Source organism: Macaca thibetana, chromosome 5 (genome assembly GCF_024542745.1).
Source record: "Macaca thibetana thibetana isolate TM-01 chromosome 5, ASM2454274v1, whole genome shotgun sequence".
NCBI lineage: Eukaryota > Metazoa > Chordata > Mammalia > Primates > Cercopithecidae > Macaca > Macaca thibetana.
Window position 1 is genome coordinate 76,169,052 of NC_065582.1, and position 19,817 is coordinate 76,188,868.

Below are 19,817 nucleotides of genomic sequence, written 5' to 3' on the forward strand. Positions count from 1 at the left end.
CAATACTCTGCTTTCCAACATAAAAAGTGTGGTTGAAAACTTCTATCCCATCTTTATGGATGTTTTCAGCCCTAGGCAAAGTCATACCCTAATGGAAAAGCAACATCCTGGCAACTCATACTACATGCTTTCATGGCTGTTCAAGATCAAGGCAGTTAATCCTCCCTGCTACAGTCATATATCTATCCTTTGAGGATAATGAAGAACAGTTCTACTCATGAGCTTAGTGAAGGGCTCCACATTTACGAACTTTGGTAATCCTGATCAGCAAAATTAATTAAAAGGAGGGCTTGGCTTTTCAAATCCCAGATTTGCAATATATTTAGCAGTGGTTTTTGTTGAGCTTCCTTGATAAAATCAGTATCTACTATCACTAAAATTATCAATATAAGATAATTTATACTTTAGGTTAAAGTAGATACTAACCTGCCTATTTTAATTGTAAAGAAAAAAATTATCCTCAAACCACAGTTAATTTATCTTAAGAATTTCATGTTTCGCTGAAATTCGATATAGTTGTGATCACCTAGAATTGTACTTTTCAAACGATGTTTAATGGAGCCACCAGACTCAATGAGGATGTCTCCGGGGAACTTCCTGAAAGTGGGATGAGGAGGAGGGGAAAGAAGAGGGATAAGTGGGTGGGTTCCATATCCCCCATGCCCACTGCAGTCAGAATAGTTCTCTTTGTTAATGCCAGATTTTATTTTTCAAAACGGTTTTGTAACTAAAAAAAAAAAAAAATTTAAGTACCTGAACTAAAAGATCCCTTCAGTCTTATAAAGAGCTCTATGCCCTCAAGTAAACACTCCTAAAAGTCACATGGGAAGCAGAAATTTAGAGTTTCTAGTTAAATGGACATATTAACCTTCTTCTAATTCAAAGTCAGCAAACTGAAGTCTTTCATCTTCAGGGCCTGTTTAACACTTTCAGTCTAACTCTACTGTCCAAAGAATGCGTAGCAGAGCAGAAAGAATGTGCCTACCTAAGGACACCTGGGTAAGGACAGCAGCCTCTCTTCAGTCATGGCAAAAAAGACATACATTTTGGAGTGCTAAAGTAATCCTTTCTTCAAGGTCAAAAAGTTTTTTTTTTAATACTTTAAGTTCTAGGATACATGTGCACAACGTGCAGGTGTGCTGGCACATGTATACATATGTAAAAAGTGTCCTTAAATTTTGCCATGAAAATGCTGTCATTAGGACACAAACCAAAACTGAGGACCTAAGAAGAGTCAAACCTTTCTTATACCTTCCCTCAAAACAGATTATCCCTGATTTCTGATTTTTAGAGAGTAATATTCGTGTACTTAATACGCTTATAAATTTAAGGAGTTTGATGATACTACAAATTCCCAGTCATCAGTACTTGCCTAATCTAATATTGATCTCTCTGTCTCTCATTCTCCACAAACAATACTTCAATCCTTGCCCTTTTCCTCAAATACTCACTAACAACTCTGGCCACATCTTCTTCACAGAGAAATTACAAACTTTTTCTTGACACCCCCTTCAGTTTTCCCTACCATATCTACAAACCTATCTGTATCTGTACGTATCCTACAGAGATTGCCTTAGCTGTGTTGATGTGCGTGTTGTCCTTCCCACTGGCTATAGGTAATTCCCGTTCCTAGACCACCTCCTCCATCACTTCCTTCCTTTTCAGAAACCCATACCTCCGATCTCTCTCTTTTTGCACTGTTCCCATTAAAATGTAAACATGTTTAAGATTCTCTCAACCCAACTTCCCTATCCAGACGCTGGATTCTCCGCACTTTCATTTCCTGACAAAATTTTCAAAAATCTATCTTTTTTGCTAACTGCATCCCCTTATCTCTTATTTACTCCTCAAACCACTCCGGTCTGGTTTCTGCCCTTGCTTCTCTACCGAAATTTCCCTTGCCAAAGTTACTCAGGACATTTACATATAAAACTCCTGCTGGTTTGTTGATGGATTTATCTTCTTTGACCTGTCAGCAACATTTGGCACTCACTACAAATCATTATTCTTCCCTTCTTTGTCAAGAAGTGGAATTGGTTCTTTTTCATATTATAATCACAGATCTTTCCTTCGAGCTTCTAAGATTCACCTATCCAACTTCTGACTTAGCTTTTATACCTGGAAGTCTCAAATGATGCAAAATGTATTGAAATATATTCATATAATAATATTAATTATATAATAAAGCAGAGTAATATCTGCCCTTTTAAAAATAGCCCAAGCTGGCCAGGCACAGTGACTCATGCCTATAATCCCAGCACTGTGGGAGGCTGAGGTGGGCAGATCACTTGAGCTCAGAAGCTCACGACCAGCCTGGGCAACATAGTCAGAACCCATCTCTACAAAAAAATTAAAAATTAGTCAGGCATGGTGGTGCATGTCTGTAGTTCCAGTTACTCAGCAGGCTGAGGTGGGAGGATCACTTGAGCCCGGAAGGAGGAGGCTGCAGTGAGCCATGATTGTACTACTGCACCCCAGCCTGGGTGACAGAGGGAGACCCTGTCTCAAAAAACAAAACAAAAAGAAAATAGCCCAAGCTGATTAATGCTGTCTCTTTATCAACATTAATAAAATTGTCTAATTCTCCTTTAGCACTCAAAAGAATAGCCACAAAGTATAGAAAATATATGTTAAATAACTATCATTCGAAGAGGACAAATTTTTAAGTTATTCCCCCCTCCTTTTATCTTATCTTCAATAGTACATGACCTGAATTTTGTAAGGTCTTGAGGAAATTTCTAAGCAAAATGAGAAATGAGTTAAAAATTACAATTTTATTAAAAAGCTAAGTTGATTTCTCCTCTTTTGGCATTCTCGCATATCTTCTGTTCTTGGATTAAATTATTAAACTAGTACAAAGACACCATATATGATTTATGGCACCTGAAACATCATGGATATTTGCATGATTGTCAATGTTAATGATGTCATACAACTCATCTAATAGTTCACCATGTAATTTTTTCCTCTGTAACCAAATGAGATGATTTTCACAATATTTCATAGATTCCTTCTAGAAAAGAAATGTATTCTTGTAGATGAGATTCATGACTTAAAAATACAAGCAGATTTCCCCAAATCATGTATGCGATATAAATAGACTAATAATTTTTACATTCTATTATGTAAGTCTAATATTTTCTTCTTCCCTCCTTCCCCTTTATTTAAATGTAGAATCTGGAGAATTCTCCATATGGATGCAATCTGTTTGAATTATTTAGAATCAAATTACTTTATTGACAAGCTTATAGCAATCAATTTTATAAGTAATTATGAAGATAATGTTCTGATCACAGAAAACAAGTTCATAAGTTCTTAGAGAAAATAGATGACTTTGGTGAACAAATCTCAATGTGTTTATTATGTCTATTTATTCAAATTTCTTTCCTCCACCTCCCTTTTTCCAGCAACGAATATCTTGAGGAAGAGACAATCAATCTATTTACCAACAATTCCCAAACAATACCGATGATAATTGCCTAGACTACAGAAAGAAAAATCTTACAGTATATTACATTTCTTATAATTACAAAATTGTTAATGCCATGACATCTTTAAATCTGTTTTCATAAAAATTGTTTTTACCAAAATAGTACTTAGTTACATGCTAACCTCCATGTCTTTTTATAAGATTCTTTTAAAGTAATATTTAAAATACCAGAAGTACCTTTTGCAACATGGTGGTCATTTGAAATATCAATTCTTCATGTCTCTTTTCATTACTTACCTAAAAGGATAAAAAAGAGAAAATATTAGAAGTTTGAAACCATTTCAATTTATCATTAAGAACAGTTTCTATATTTCAAATCAAAATAAGTTTGTAGCAGGCACTGATAGAGTTCTTCATTTTAAAAAGTCACTATTATAAATGCAAAAGAGCAAAGCAAAAATATTTGAACATTTCAAGAGTTCAGTAAAGTAACCAAAACAGAATGTGATAAAAGATGAAAAATAGCCTATTAATATGTAAGAGAAATAGATTTTTTAAAACATGAGAATGTCCATTCAATCATAAGTAGATTCATAAGAATCTTGAGTGACTATGTTTACTTTCAGAGTCTGTCTAAATGCATGAAAAAGCATTGCCTGAAATTGCTGACCAAAGAGTATTAAATTGAATAAGCATTCCCTATCTAACAGTCAATGACAAAAACTAAGAAATGACAGATACGTGTGGCCTATCCCTTCTTCTTCCTTTTATAACTGCCATTTGTTAAACATCTACAATATGTCAGCAGCTACACTAGCCATCTCATATATCGTATCTATTTATCCTTCATGACAAGTCGTAAAATAGGAATTACTAAGTCTTCTTTACAGGTAAGAAAAACTAAACATCATAAAGTTTACATGACTTGACCAGCATTGCAAATGCCAGAGCCAGGATATATCCATCTCTAAAGTCTTCTTTTTTTATTATATTTTGCTGCTTCCTTTCAAAAGATTTGGTTTATTTACATGTTACACAATAGCAAGAGATTGGACACGTTTTTAATGCCAAAATCTTGTTATATTACATCAGGTTATGCTAACTGCTCGCATTATTGTAGCACAATATATCAGACTTTTTTTTTTTTTTTTTGAGACGGACTCTGGCTCTGTCGCCCAGGCTGGAGTGCAGTGGCCGGATCTCAGCTCACTGCAAGCTCCGCCTCCCGGGTTTACGCCATTCTCCTGCCTCAGCCTCCCGAGTAGCTGGGACTACAGGCGCCCGCCACTTCGCCCGGCTAGTTTTTTTTTTTGTATTTTTTAGTAAAGATGGGGTTTCACCGTATTAGCCAGGATGGTCTCGATCTCCTGACCTCGTGATCCGCCCCTCTCGGCCTCCCAAAGTGCTGGGATTACAGGCTTGAGCCACCGCGCCCGGCCAATATATCAGACTTTAATGAGATTTTATTTCACCTCTGGTATCATTAAGCCACTAACATATGGCCATGCTTCTACTTTATTTTCTCTTATTCTTCAAAGCATATTGGAACTTTAACAGCCATTCACTGACATTCAAGCCCATGAATAGTTATGAAAACATGAAAGACTCAAATACTAAGTGTTAGAAATGATCCAGTGGCTTAGGATCCCTGGACCAATTACAGCAGAATCACTAAGCGTGCTTTTTCAGAAATCTCAGTGTTGAGTCGCACGTCAGTATACTTTTTAAAGACTACACTTTCTACAAACTCTCCAAGATGATCCCTCTGCATATTAAAGCATAGGAAAATATGGCAAGAATCACTGCCTTATACCAGTGGTTCCTAGACCAGCAGAATGAGCATCACGTGGAAACTCGTTAGAGATGCAAATTCTCAGGCCCCCCTCCACCTTCCAACAAGAAACTGGAAGTGGGGCCCAATACTATGTGTTTTAACAAGCCTTCCAGATAATTTTGATGCAGTTGGAAGTTTGAGGACCATAGCCCAATGTGAAACAATCCTGGATTTTCTTGGCCAGAGGGTTTTCACTATCTCACTTGTGAACTATTAATATTTTGAGCTATTATGATGGAGTCAAGGAAGTGTCATTCTTCAGTTTCCAGGAGGCTCTCTGAACTCCCGGGAATAGCCGTCTGGCACATACCATGTTCAATGCCCCCAGTCCTCTTTCTTCCCCTTATCTTACTTGATCTACTTTTTGTCTAGATTAAAATATTATAGTTTCAACAGATATGGTGTCCACATTCACATAAACCTTAATAGGAGCTATTAAAATTATAAACACGTATTCAGACACTGAAATCACAACCACCGTTTTTAAAATTTCCTTGGAATTGTGTATGTAACGACAGTTATCAGATAGGTACCATAATACTTCTTTGAAGAAAAATCTTCCCATAATTCACTTTGTATGTGGTGAACAATCCTCTCTGTGTCTTAGTACAAATTCAGAAAGGACAACATTTAAGCATTCATAAGAACTTTCTATGAAAAAGACTAATCAAGGCCGGGCGCGGTGGCTCAAGCCTGTAATCCCAGCACTTTGGGAGGCCGAGAGGGGCGGATCACGAGGTCAGGAGATCGACATCATCCTGGCTAACACTGCGAAACCCCGTCTCTACTAAAAAATACAAAAACCTAGCCGGGCAAGGTGGCGGGCGCCTGTAGTCCCAGCTACTCGGGAGGCTGAGGCAGGAGAATGGCGTAAACCCGGGAGGCGGAGCTTGCAGTGAGCTGAGATCCGGCCACTGCACTCCAGCCTGGGCGACACAGTGAGACTCCGTCTCAAAAAAATTAAAAAAAAAAAAAAAAAAAAATTAAAAGAAAAAGACTAATCAAATTGAAATAAGAACATAACCTCCAGGTGTCAAAACAATAAAACAGGTTCACAAAAACCTGGCCCAATTAAAGTCCAAGGCATATAGACAGTAACATCACAGAATATTAATTGTGGACCAAGTTGCTTTCCAGCTCTTATATTAGTGAATGCGCTAACAGGAACCTGATTCAACATCTCACACAACAGTGTGGAACATAGGAAAATCAATGTTGTGCACGGCATGCTGAGCAAAGTGTTCCATCTGACATTTAGAACTGGTTGCACTCAGCTACTTTTAATTTTAGTCCCAATTTCAAGAGACTGCCAAAGACACAAAGCTACTGCTTAAAGTCCTTGCTTCCAGCTCCCATTGGGCTGATCTGTAGAGCCTTTGAATACTCAGTTCCACTGACAGAACACACATTATTTCCTTTTGAAACTGAAAAACCAGTTCCTGGGCTTTTGCATACATGTTTATTCTTCTCCAAGAAACTCAAGAGCGATTTAAGTGCTCTCCTCTTCACTGTGAGTCTGTAACTCTTCTCTCTTAATGATGCAGTGTCTTATGCTTAGCTCAGTTTAAAATGCACTTTCCTGGCTGCCTTCAGATTCACAATTCAATTTGATTCTCCTGGCCTCTGGCTGTTGAATAACTTTCGATGGTGAAATATATTACATCTCTTTTTCTTTTCTTCTTCTTCTTCTTCTTTTTTTTTTTTTTTTTTTTGAGACGGAGTCTCACTCTGTCACCCAGGCTGGAGTGCAGTGGCATGATCTTGGCTCACTGCAACCTCTGCCTCCTGGGTTTAAGCGATTCTCCTGCCTCAGCCTCCTTCCTGAGTAGCTGGGATTACAGGCACACGCCACCATGCCCAGCTAATTTTTGTATTTTTAGTAGAGATGGAGTTTCACCATGTTTGTCAGGCTGGTCTCAAACTCCTGACCTCATGATCCGCCTGCCTCAGCCTCCCAAAGTGCTGGGATTACAGGCATGAGCCACCGTGCCTGGCCTTTTTCTTCTTTTAAGGCAGAGATTTTGCTTTGAGGTTGCAAAGAAACAACACTGAAAACCATTTGTAACAAAAAATTAACTAGATACTTTCAGCATCAGTTTATCAGCATCTCTTTCCTCCCAAACTTTATAAAAAACTTCCTATAAAGATGAAGACTCACTCATTTTAACCCAGTACTTTTTTCTCCTAACTTTAACAAGCACTAAGATACTAAATAATAGATAACGTTGCTTTCCCTCATATTCTAGCCATTTTCTGGAATGTATGCTTCCATTTATACCTTATAGTTATCCAATTACAACTGCTAAAAACCCATATCTGAATAATTGAATGAATAGTTAGATGGCTGTTGAAATCCCAGGAGCTAAATGTGGTCACTCTAATACTCAAAAAAATGACTCCCTACAAAAAGGCATGCAGTGCTAACAGTGTATAAGGCATTATATAGGTGCCTTCCAATCTAGTTGGAGATGACATAATGAAACCAAAAAAGTTAATAATAAAAACTTATAACTTATAGTGCATTTCCAAGTACCAAAAATTATATTGACTACATACATTATCTCAACTGGTATTCAAAACAACTTCATGAAAACCCTCCTATTATCTACATTCTGCAGACAAGGAAAGTGAGGCTCTTGCCCAACACCATATTGCTAATCAATGGCAGGAATGAAAACCAAATCTAGATTTTCCTGCTTCAAGAAGCCTTGGTCTTATCTGTAATTGGTTTTATAAATCAAGCAATGTAAATTAGAAGGCATATTGGTGGGTCAGGCATTAAAGGGCTTGGTGGAGGGTAGTCTTCACAGAGGTGATGAAACTTAAGCTGAGTTTTGACATAATTAAGAGGACAGAATAGAAATAGAAATTGGGGGAAGGAGAAAGATGGAAAGAGGGAGACTTGAAGGAAGGTGTTAAGTGGGGTTAATATTGGCTTAAGCAAATGTACAAAGCAGGATTTCTCAAGGTAAGTTCAAATAGAGAACATTGTACCCAATAGATAAACTTTAACCCCCTCCCCCTTGTTCCCCCTCCCCTACTTTTGAAGTCCCCAGTGTCTGTCAGGAAATACATTATTTATGCAGATCATCACTTACCATCTTTGACATAAATCATACTCCCCATGTGTGAACATTAAATAATGCTTCATCATAACCAAAAGCAATGTACAGACCATGTATGGATCCTAATCTGAACAAACCAATTGAAAAAAAAGGCAGGTTTGAGATAAGAGATATCAGGGAGATACGGGTATTAGATATTTGATACTAAACTATCTTAAAGAGGTGTAATAATGGCATGGTGGATATGGTTTTTTTAAATGTCTTGCTAGTTAGAGGCATAATAAAATATTTACAGGTAAAATGACATAATGTCTGGTGTTCACTTTAAAATGCTCTGGAAAAATGAAACCAAAAAAATGTGGGGTGGAAAATAGATGGAACAAAATCAGTAAAATGATGACAATTTTTGAAGCTAAGTGGATACATGAGATTCCTTATATTATTCTCCTTACTTTGGTCCACATTTGAAATTTTCCACAAAAGACTTTTTTAAGAGCCTCATGAAATGTGGCCAGTAAGACAAAAACACCACCAAAATTTTGGTCTATACAGAGAGATGACCCCTCAAAATAGCTATATCATTCATTCACCCTGTGGTTTTTGAGTCTACAGTGTGCAGGGGGTTGTTCAAAGGTGAATGAGACACTGTTCCTGCACTCACAGATCTTATAATCATATAGGAGATGCAGGATGGAAAACTAATGACAGCAATCCAGAGTCATCATGGTGAGCAGATATGGACAAAGGACGTGATTAAGTTTAATATTTAGAAAACTTGCTCTGGCTACAGGATGGATTGATGAAAAGCAGAGAAAATGAAGATGGGAAACTAAGATACTACCACTGAAACTGAAGAAGACGTGATGGATATTAGAAATGCAGAAGAAGTAATTTAATTCTCGTACTACTTATAATTTATTTCTAGTATTCATAAAATAGTTCAGGCTATTAGGTGCCTACGTTGTACCCAATCCTACAGAGAAAACCTTGTTTAGAATCCTCTCATCTATGCTAATGGCTAAGAAAATGGTGTTTTTATGGGGCCAGAGAGAGAAAAAAGAAGAAATTGTATATGCACATTCATCTTAGTAATAATGTAAATAGCAACTAACAAAATGAGAAAACTATAAATAGTTTAAAATTATTTTGGATGTTACTAAGAAAATATGTAAATACACAAATTTAAGCAACCAGTTTAATTGAAAGGGAGCTCCTTTTTTCTGAGCTCCAACATGTGGTATTTGGAATCCTAATTACTAAGGTCACCTCTGTATTCTGTTAAAGAAATTATTTTCCTAACTTTCACTACAATTAAAATATGCATAAAGATATTCAAGTCTTTGTACTATTGCTTTCACTCATTTTTAAATAAAAACAATGAGATTACACCCACAGGAAAGTCTTCACAACCCCCATCAACCTGGATAGAGTTGAGCTAGGAAGCAGCACACAAGGGTTAGGAAATGCCTTTCCCTTCCCTAAGTGAGGTATTAGAAATGCTGAAAATACCCTCCATGGTGGTCATTTCTTTCAGTGTCTCTCAGTCGGAATGAAATATCTGAACTGACAGTTGTGGATCAGTGTCTGTAGGGCAACAATTTCATCATGGAGCTGACACATCCCAGAGAAAAACACCATCCTCTGCTTCCTCCTCTTTTATCTCCTGGTGTGCCAACTACAAAAAAAATTCTTTCTCTTGGAAAAAGGGCTGACTAAGTCATGAGCTAGTTATTTAGGTCTATGTTCATTAGACAGGAGAAAGAAGAAAATGAACTGTTTCATTTGTTTTTATTATTTTCAAGGTCTTTTTCTCGAGTGAGTTTTAAATTAATTTCCAAATATGGAATCTAGAATTTTTATTTGAAAGAGTAGTCAACACTGGTTTAAAAATGGTTGGCTTCAGTGGAGAAACCTTATAAACACTGTGTCAGCCAAGTGACCAGAGTTCACATCAACAGCACTGTCATGTTCACAGTGCTACTCTTGATATAATGTGATGAAAACGGCACTTTATTCTGTGATCAAAACATGTAATCTATGAGAAAATCATAGACAAATTTCAATAAAGGGATATCCCACAATGTACTTAACCAGTACTCCTCAAAACTGTCAAGAGCGTAAAAAACAAAGAAAGCCTATGAAGCTGTTACAGACAAGAGGAGACTAACAAGACACAACTATATAAACGTGGTATCCTAGAAGAGAAAAGGGGCATTTGGTTAAAAACTTTAAAAATCTCAATAAACTATGGACTTTACTTAATAATAACACAATAACTTTATTTAATAATAATTTGTTATTAATTACAATAAATATACCATGCTAATATGAAATGTTAACAAAGAAGAAATTAAGGAGAAAGGATAATCCCATAACTCTGTACTATTCACTCAATTTTTCTATAAACGTACAAATGTTCTAAAAAGTAGTCTATTAATAAAATAAAGATGGTTGGCTTCTCCTTTGATAAAATGTCAAAATATTTTCTCACCTTTTTGATTTATAGTTTATGTCCTATGAATTAATATTGATTTGATAGTAAATCTGTTTTTTTGAGATATTTGAGAAGAATATGCATATTTTCTTCACTACCACAAAATAGATCTCCCAGCCTCAAAAAGGAAATATACAGGAAACTAGTTCTTATTATTCTTGGAAATAACGGGAATAAAAAGCTCTTCCAGAGACAAGAGTGCTGACACCTTCTGGAGAGGCATTCTGCCGCTGCTAGCTGAAACGGTGAGCAAGGGGAATTGCAATGCCTTGGTATCACAGGTCCTAAACAGATGTTCAAGCCACTGACCAAGCAGATGCACAGCATGGAGAGCTGAGCATCCATCTGGCCTCCCCCATAAAAAGACTGAACATCATCAGTGCATGGATATTTTTAGGGCTAGAAAGATCCTTAAGAGATGATCTGTTTTAATCCCTTCATTTTCACAGATGAGGAAATTTTAATGGCCAACTAATTTCTGATCGGCAATCCTCTTACTACCCTGAAGAAATGTGAAAAATAAAGAGGCTGATCCTAAGAGGTTAAAGAAAATCAGTTGCTTTTCTTCATAACGATGTATGCAAATGACTTCTGCTTGAGACAGATGATGTTTTCCATTTGAACTCCTATTGCGGAGAAGGGGAAAATGAAAAAAGTAACAAGGATGAAGACATGAACAAGAGGCATTGAACAAAGAAACGGAATATTGGCAGACTGGGTCAAAGAACCCCAGGCTCCCGGGAAAACCCAGGAGAGAGAAACTACTCCTGTCATGGGGGACCAGAAGCTATAGCTATGCCAGGTGTTTGAAGAGAGGCATGGTTTTAGTTTTGCCTGAATGAAAATGTAAAGAATTGGCCACTTCCTCAGTAACCAGTTATCAGAGAAAGTCAGAGAGAGAGTTTCTCTAACCTCGGCTGTAAGAGAAATATGACTTGTCAGATCACCAGATGTAAAAGAAGCAGAGGGGAGAGTGTGCCAGGCAAGGAAAATGCAAAAAACAAATTCATGATTGAGGAGTTATCGTCCCCTTTCATACAGAGGCTTCACTTTAATTGGCGTATCTGTATGTAGTTCACATGTTGAGCATCCTCACACTGGAGCTAAGTGGTTTGGTCTTTAAATAACAGCTTCACTATAAAGGTGGCGGCTCATTGGAAGGAGCAGGTAAGTAAGTGGCTGTGGCCGTGGTTCCAAGACTGAATAAAGGGAGAAGCCCTGAAGGTCTCAGGTTGGTGACAGGAGAAACGACAGCTAAAAAAACAGGCAGTCTGAGCCTGGCATTTACAGTGTTTATCCAAACCAGCCACATAGCAGCAGTAAAAACTTGATCAAGGCCGGGAGAGGTGACTCATGCCTGTAATCCCAGCATTTTTGGGAGGCTGAGACGGCGGATCACGAGGTCAGGAGATCGAGACCATCCTGGCTAACATGGTGAAACCCTATCTCTACTAAAAATACAAAAAATTAGCCGGGCGTGGTGGCGGGCGCCTGTAGTACCAGCTACTCCGGAGGCTGAAGCAGGAGAATCGCTTGAACCAGGAGGCGGAGCTTGCAGCGAGCTGAGATCGCGCCACTGCACTCCAGCCTGGACGACAGAGTAAGGCTCAGTCTCAAAAAAAAAAAAAAAAAAACTTGACCAAAAGCTCTTTAACGTCGTTCCTTAGCATCTGAGGTCATGAATGAGACCTCAAAGGTGTCTTTCTCTACTTCAGAAAAGCATTATCAGCACTCACATTTATCTGTCCTTTCTACAAGGAAAAGGAAATCTCAATAAGCTGGAAGTTTTAATGCTACATTTCTCAATCCTTTTTTTCTCCCTTCGCTTTTTGTTCTGGTAAAAATGGTTTCTATTCTGTTTCCAGTGCACAGATTTTACCTCTCAGAATTGTTACTTGCTTAAATAAAACAAAGGGCTTAACAACAGACTGAAGGTAGGAGTAATTAATGTTTACCCTTGAGAATTTGCCCCTGATGAATAAACGACTATGCTCTAAACAGAACCTACAGCCCATAGTCTATATCACACATGGCAAAAGAAACAGCTTTTGAAGACATATACTGTAGCTCCTTCCTCCTGTGGCTGGAAAACAAAGTACAAACAGCTAAGCTCTCTCTAAATAACCAATGGACATAAATTAAGTCAGAGCTTTGCTCCAAGTCCAGCAATCCTGCTGACCCTTCCAAGTCTTCTAAAGTGAGCTCCTTTTTCTCTGTCAGAGACTTTGGGCGTAATGGCCTGGAACTGAAGCAGTAGGGTGGCGAGTGGTGAGAGAATGAGAACAAATGCTTTCATTATGCAGCTTGCTGTGGCAAAATGAGTTTGACTCACAAATGCAACACAATTGGGGCAATGTAGAGGCCACAATGCAGCAACACTGAATCACAGACAGTTTGAATGCTCTCGCTTTGACACATACTCTCAGTTGCCCAGTTTTCTGACATTACTGTCAACCAAGAAAACTTTTTTTGAGTTGCTTTTGTTCTTATTTTGATTTTGGAATTTATAAACCTCAGGAAAATAAACTCTCTAGTTTGGGGACAGATTTTGTGGGATGTTAGGCAGACTTTCAATGTAACCAAACAATGTAATGAAGTTGCTTATGAATTAAAAGTGTTCCTTTGGATTCTTGGCATGATTGTATCTCATCTGAAAAAAAGACAGAAGTGCCAGCATCTGCAAGCTCTGGGGCTATCTGAGCATAATAGCAAAATTGTGGCCTCAGTGGAGCGTTAAAAAAAAAAAAAAATCTATTTAATTCCCCAGAGAACAGATAATGATGAATTTCTGCCACTCTGAGGAGAAATCCATGGCGTTCAGCACCTAAAAGATTGTAAAATTGTGGGGAAAATAATCCTGACGGTCACTAATGAATGAAAATTCCTTTTGCAAATCCTGCTCTGAATGATTATTTTTTCTTTTAAATTGAAAAATAGGCTTGCCTACCCAAGTCTATGAAAGGGACGATTAAAAGACTTTAGGGTGAGTGTATCAAGTTCTCCCTAAGTACTATATTGATGTCATCCACTGTGGTATTAGGCTAATATGTCTGGTTTTATGGTGCCATCCGTATTTTTCAGACAAGTGGAATATGAGAGCAACAATTCTCAGTGGTTCAATGCTTATCACAACAAAAATTTCCATTAAGAATTTTCCATTAGGAAAATATGTTTAAGACTATTTAGGATAACTAAATTACTCTTAGGCCACTTACCAGCACATTGATGCTTCATCTCTAAGCATCTCCATTGGGAGAGGCTTTACAAAACTTCTGCACAAAATGTGTCTAATGCACCAGCATCCTGATGTCACCAGTTCATTAACTCTATCAGGCATTTGGCAATTTACTGGGAATTGTACCACTTATTAGTTATAGTCAAAGACTGGGGGGGGGAGGGGTAAGAAATACTGTACATCAAATCTGGCTTTCAGATCTTGCAACCTGTCATATCTATGAGCTCTGCTATTCTAAAGCATGTTTCATTGATGTGACTCAAAGAAATCATAGCTAAAATATAACAAACTTCCGTCTTGTTTCTGCTCCCATAAAATCAAGCTGAAACAGCCAAGGGATGGTGGAAAAAGTGGAGCACTGAGTTCTAGGGGTGATAATACAAAAGAACATCATGCTCCCAATAAAAAATGACATGGATTCATGGCTCTTCAAGTATTTGCATTTTACCATGTTTTCTAGGCCCAGCTTTTAGGAAATTGTGGAACATTCTACAGCACACTGAGATAAATGTTTAGTTCCTCACAATAATATGTTACTAAATCTACAGCTTTCCATTATCGTCAACTCTTACATAGAACAGCAACATAATCAGCATTCATTTGTAAAGTACTTTCATAACTTAAAGTTTGAAAGTTTTCAAATTATAAAAATAATATATATGAATGTATACTACATATGTACATGTAACACCAAATACAAAAATTTTATGTCGATCAATAATTTTAATCTCCTTAAAAAGAAAAGACTAGAGATTCCTTCTATTCATATAAATGAATGGAGCTCACCTCCACTAGACTGAATTTCTCAAGGACAGGAAGCCAGGCTTGTATTCACTTCCATATCACAGGGCCTATTACATGCCTAGCCCATAGTAAGTGCTCAAGAAATGAGAGAATTTGATGTTTTTTTTTAAAAAAAGAAGAAGCCAACTAGGGCATTTTGAAATGGGACATCACAGAGTTTAGAGATGAAGAGTCGATGTGGTCAGCAAGCTTGTGTTTGCATCCTCATTTTCCCATTTCCTGTCTGTATGATCTTTTGTTTTGTTTTTTGAAACCAAGTGTTGCTCTGTTGCCTAGGCTAGAGTGCAGCGGCACCATCTCTGCTCACTGTATCCTCCGCCTCCTGGGTTCAAGCAATTCTTGTGCCTCACCCTCCCCAGTAGCTGGGACTACAGGTGCATGCTGCCACGCTGGGCTAATTTTTTTGTATTTTTAGTAGAGACAGGGTTTTGCCTTGTTGGCCAGGTTGGTCTCAAACTCCTGACCTCAAGTGATTGCCCACCTCAGCTCCCAAAGTGCTGGGATTACAGGTGTGAGCAGCCGCACCTGGCCTGCATGACTTTGAATAAGTAACTATATCTCTGTGGACGTTTCCTCCATCTCTAAAAAGGGGAGAAGAACCTTGCAAGACCATTATGGAATACAGAATGTATGCAACATGCAGAGGTTGATAAATGGTCATTATTATGACAGTGTTTCCCGAAGTTGTTTATATTAGGTTAGTACAAAAGTAATTGCAGTTTTGCCATTAAAAGTAATGTCAAAAACAATTACATTAGCAAATTAAGATTTAAGGTGCTCGCTGGGTGTGGTGGCTCACACCTGTAATTCCAGCACTTTGAGAGGCTGAGGCAGAAGAACTGCTTGAGCTTAGGAGATTGAGACCAGTCTAGGCAACATAGAGAAACCTCATCTTTACGAAAAAATATTTTTTTAAAAATTAAATAGGTGTGGTGGCATGCACCTGGGGTCCCAGCCTACTTGGGATGCTGAGGTGGGAGGATCTCTTGGGCTTGGGAAGTTGAGGCTTCAGTGGGCCTAGGCAACAGAGTGAGCGACCCTGTCTAAAAAAATAAAAAGATTTAAAGTACATTATTATTATAATTTACAATAATAACAATATTCATACTTGTAGGTATAATGCACTTTCCCAAATACCTTATATGCTTTATCATATTAATCTAGTCAATAACCATATAAAGTAGTATTTATTATCTTCATTTTACATATGAGAAAATTGAAATTAACATTCCCAGGATTGTTTATAAGATTGGAGCTAGAATATCAGAATGAGTTCTTAAGAAAACAAAAACAACTTTAAAAAAACTATTTATCTGAAATATAGTTGAAATAACTATTTGGGGTATATATTATCTGCTATAAAGGACTTGTAAAAAAAAAATATTTTTAGAACGTGCAAATGCATGAAGATTTACCCACTCCGCATCCTAAAGTCCATCCTAAAATCAACAGCTTAAGAAGCAAAATATGTGGAGTTTGATTGGTTTTGCAGACATCAAACTAATATCCCATATCCTATGACCTCAGGATTCAAAAAGGATAAACTAATAACAAGAACAAAAAGAACAATTATGCCTCAAAGTTTCACTTCAATATCCTTAGCATGGATATCAGTCTCATTGATTCTGAATCTTTACAGCTCTGACCATGTGAATATGAAACACTGCTATTTTCTAACAGCAGTACATCCAAGGTCTAGAGCTGGTAAACAGGACAATGTCAGCATTCGTAACAAGTCTGTATCTTTATAAAGTACTTTATATTCATAAAGAGCTTTCAAACACTTCAAAATTCTTCAAAATTCTGAGTTGGGTAATTGTTATGATCCTTAATAATTACAGAAGCTATCATTTGTCGAGTTTCTATAATAAGCAGGACATTATATACATGCATGCACACACATGCAGACACTTACTTCATTCTGATCCTCACAACAGCCCCATAAACTAGATATATTTATAGTTTACCAATGAAACAGCTGGGGCTGCTTGCCCAAGGGACTTACCCAAGATTAATAAAGGCAGTCTAATTCCAAGGGCAAATGTTCCTGCCATGCCAGGGCTATTTCCCCTTTTCTAGCTCATAACGCCAATCAAATTTTTGTGTACATAGCATTTGCATAATGGCCTCCTCCATTTCCATCCCTTTCTTCCCCCTGGAATCCAGAACTGTTTCACTGGCCCAGAGCCACCTAGAGCTCCCACACCCCATCTGAATCAGCCCTCCAGGATCATCAGGTGCTAAATATTTCTCCTACCCCAATTCCCACCTACCCACTACTATCATCAAAACTTACCGAGTCCATCTCTATATTCTTAATGTCTTTTTGAAATACAAATTATCCTTGTAACCATGGATGCTAGCACATTTTATTCTTCTGGGATAAGGTATTCATTCATACCTTTAGTAAATATTTATTGAGAACTTATTAGGTAATGCTTTCAGAAAACGAATGCTTTAATTCTAAGGACTGACTATAGAAATGAAGCTGTATTTATCTTCAGGCAAGTCTTTTGATACCACTCAAAGCATAATGACAGAAATCACTCTTTCTCCATGTGTAGTAATAGACAATACTTATCAAGGGTTTCCTCTTTCCTAATGCTATGCATGTATAACCTCATTTAAAACACAATTAAATGGTATTAATAATATTATTTTTATTTTATATATGAGGAAACTGAGGCACAGTGGTGAGGCAGTTTGACAAATATAAGATGGCTAGTAAATGGTAGAATCAGGATTTGAACTTAGCTCTGCCTCCAGAGCTGCTACTTCTAACTACTAAGCTATATTACCTCTAGCTTTTTAAATAATTAGGGTATTTATAGATTCTAATTTGCCTTGGATAATTTTGATATAAGCTTGCTTTCTTCATGCATAACTAATAGCACTCCTTTTACTCTCAAAAGTATACTGTTTTGAAAAATAAATTATACTGTCACCCTGTCTCCAATAAAAAAAAAAAAATTTATAACTTGACATGGCTGGAATAGAAAATAGCACAAGATCATTAATTTTGTAGATTTTATTGTAAGCAGATAAACAAATTATATCATGTATTCGCTGGGACACAAAGAAAGCATGGGAAGGAAGGAAAAAAAACGAAAGATGAGGAGTCATCAATCTTGATTTAAGAACAGGATCTGCTACTGGTTAGTTATGTGGCACGAGGCAAGTCACATAACCTCTGAGTCTCAATCTCATCTATTACATAGAGTTTAAAACACCAAATCCAGTGTTATGGTGAAATGTAAACGATATTACATAGGAAAATACCTGGAACAGTAACTTTACACCTGGAACATAAAAAGCTGTCAAAAAGATAGAAGATTAGTTATTCTTTGGAACACAGTTTCCCTTGGCCTGCACACTACATTGTTTTTCCACTGTAAATGAAAAGGAGTTCTTAAAAGGATTAAACAGTCTTTGGATAGGCACCTAACATCGCAGAGCCCATAGAAATGTACATCATAGGCGGGGTGCAGTGGCTCACACCTGTAATCCCAGCACTTTGGGAGGCCGAGGTGGGTGGATCACCTGAGGTCGGGAGTTCAAGACCAGCCTGACCAATATGCAGAAACCCTGTCTCTACTAAAAATACAAAATTAGCCGGGCATGGTGGCACATGCCTGTAATCCCAGCTACTAGGGAGGCTGAGACAGGAGAATAGCTTGAACCTGGGAGGCAGAGGTTGCGGTGAGTTGAGATCATGCTATTCCACTCCAGCCTGGGCAATAAGAGCAAAACTCCATCTTGAAAAAAAAAAAAAAAACCAGAAATGTATATCATAAATTCCTGCTACAAACTTTATTCTTCAGAGTTACTGCATTGGGAATTATGTATGAAAACAAATCCACTTCGAAATGCATTCCTTGAAGACCATGTAATATTCTACAGCCCAAATATCTGATCATTGTAGGTGGCCTCACATGTAGGTTGAAGTGGCAGAACCACACCATGCTCTTGAATACTATTTAATTTTATTCTAGAATCTGGTACTTCAAAGACTGAGGAGCCAAGTTTCAAGGCTCATCTTGAGGGAACAGGAAAGGAAATCTCAGAGCAGCAAAGTACATAAAGAAAGCTCTTTCCCTTTCTCCCACTGTGAAAGAACAAAACTATTTGGCAAGAAATGTTATGTTTGTACCTCCTCGTACTGTTTTTAAAGGAAGAAAAAGAGGTAAAAGAGAATGGAGGGGTCTGAATGTGTTATAAGCCCCAATGCTATTAGTTTAACATTCCCTAAGCCTGTTTAATTGTTTCCTTCGTCTTTTGTTTAAGTAGTCTCTCCTCATAGCATGTCTTTGCTAGACAGTAATGAGGCAAAATGCTGAAGAATGATGTACTTTTTACTTACAAGCTATAAAAAGAAGAAACAAATTTACAACTGCACTCAAAAAAGAAAACATTACGGTCCCACAGACCTCTGCAACCCTGAGTCCTTGTATTGAGATTCATCCAGCACTGGCTAACATTATGTGGTAATTGTGTTTCCTCAAACTCAAATAATTCATGCCAATTACATAACTCACGCAACTCCCTATGGATTCAGCAATTCTCGAACAGCTGGGATATGAAGTAAAGACCATAAACTCAGCTCTTTTCAAGGAGAAATTACAACACAAACCTACTGGATTATGACATGCTTTATTAATAAAGAAAGTATCATGTTTTACTTTCATTTCTCACATTAATTTGTAAAGTAGAAATAATTCATCATGTTTAAAGAAAATAACTAGGAACCCAGCCAAAAAAAAAAGAACAAGGAAAAAAATAGAAAAATCTAAATTTTAAGAAAAGCACCAAAAAAAAAAGGTGAGTCATCTAAAATAAAGTGGAGAAAATGTTTATTCTTGTCTACACAGTGTACCTCTGCAGAATGAGCTAGCTTGTAGTCAGAAGGATGAGCATAGGCCATGTGGAGCATACATCCCTAAGTGTATATAATAGCC

General features: G+C 37.4%; 1 protein-coding gene across 7 annotated transcripts in view; it reads right to left on the reverse strand.

Annotated features, from left to right (window-relative positions):
• The window catches only part of ANK2 (ankyrin 2), a 695,484-nt gene that overhangs the window by 476,363 nt on the left and 199,304 nt on the right, over positions 1–19,817 (reverse strand). For 6 of the 7 annotated variants that reach the window (XM_050792409.1, XM_050792407.1, XM_050792403.1 and 3 more), the window contains exon 2: positions 3,668–3,727. The exons of the other annotated variant lie outside the window; for it this stretch is intronic. In XM_050792409.1, the coding sequence (XP_050648366.1) occupies positions 3,668–3,727 (60 nt within the window). The remainder of the gene's footprint in view (positions 1–3,667; positions 3,728–19,817) is intronic. 7 annotated transcript variants of the gene reach the window in all.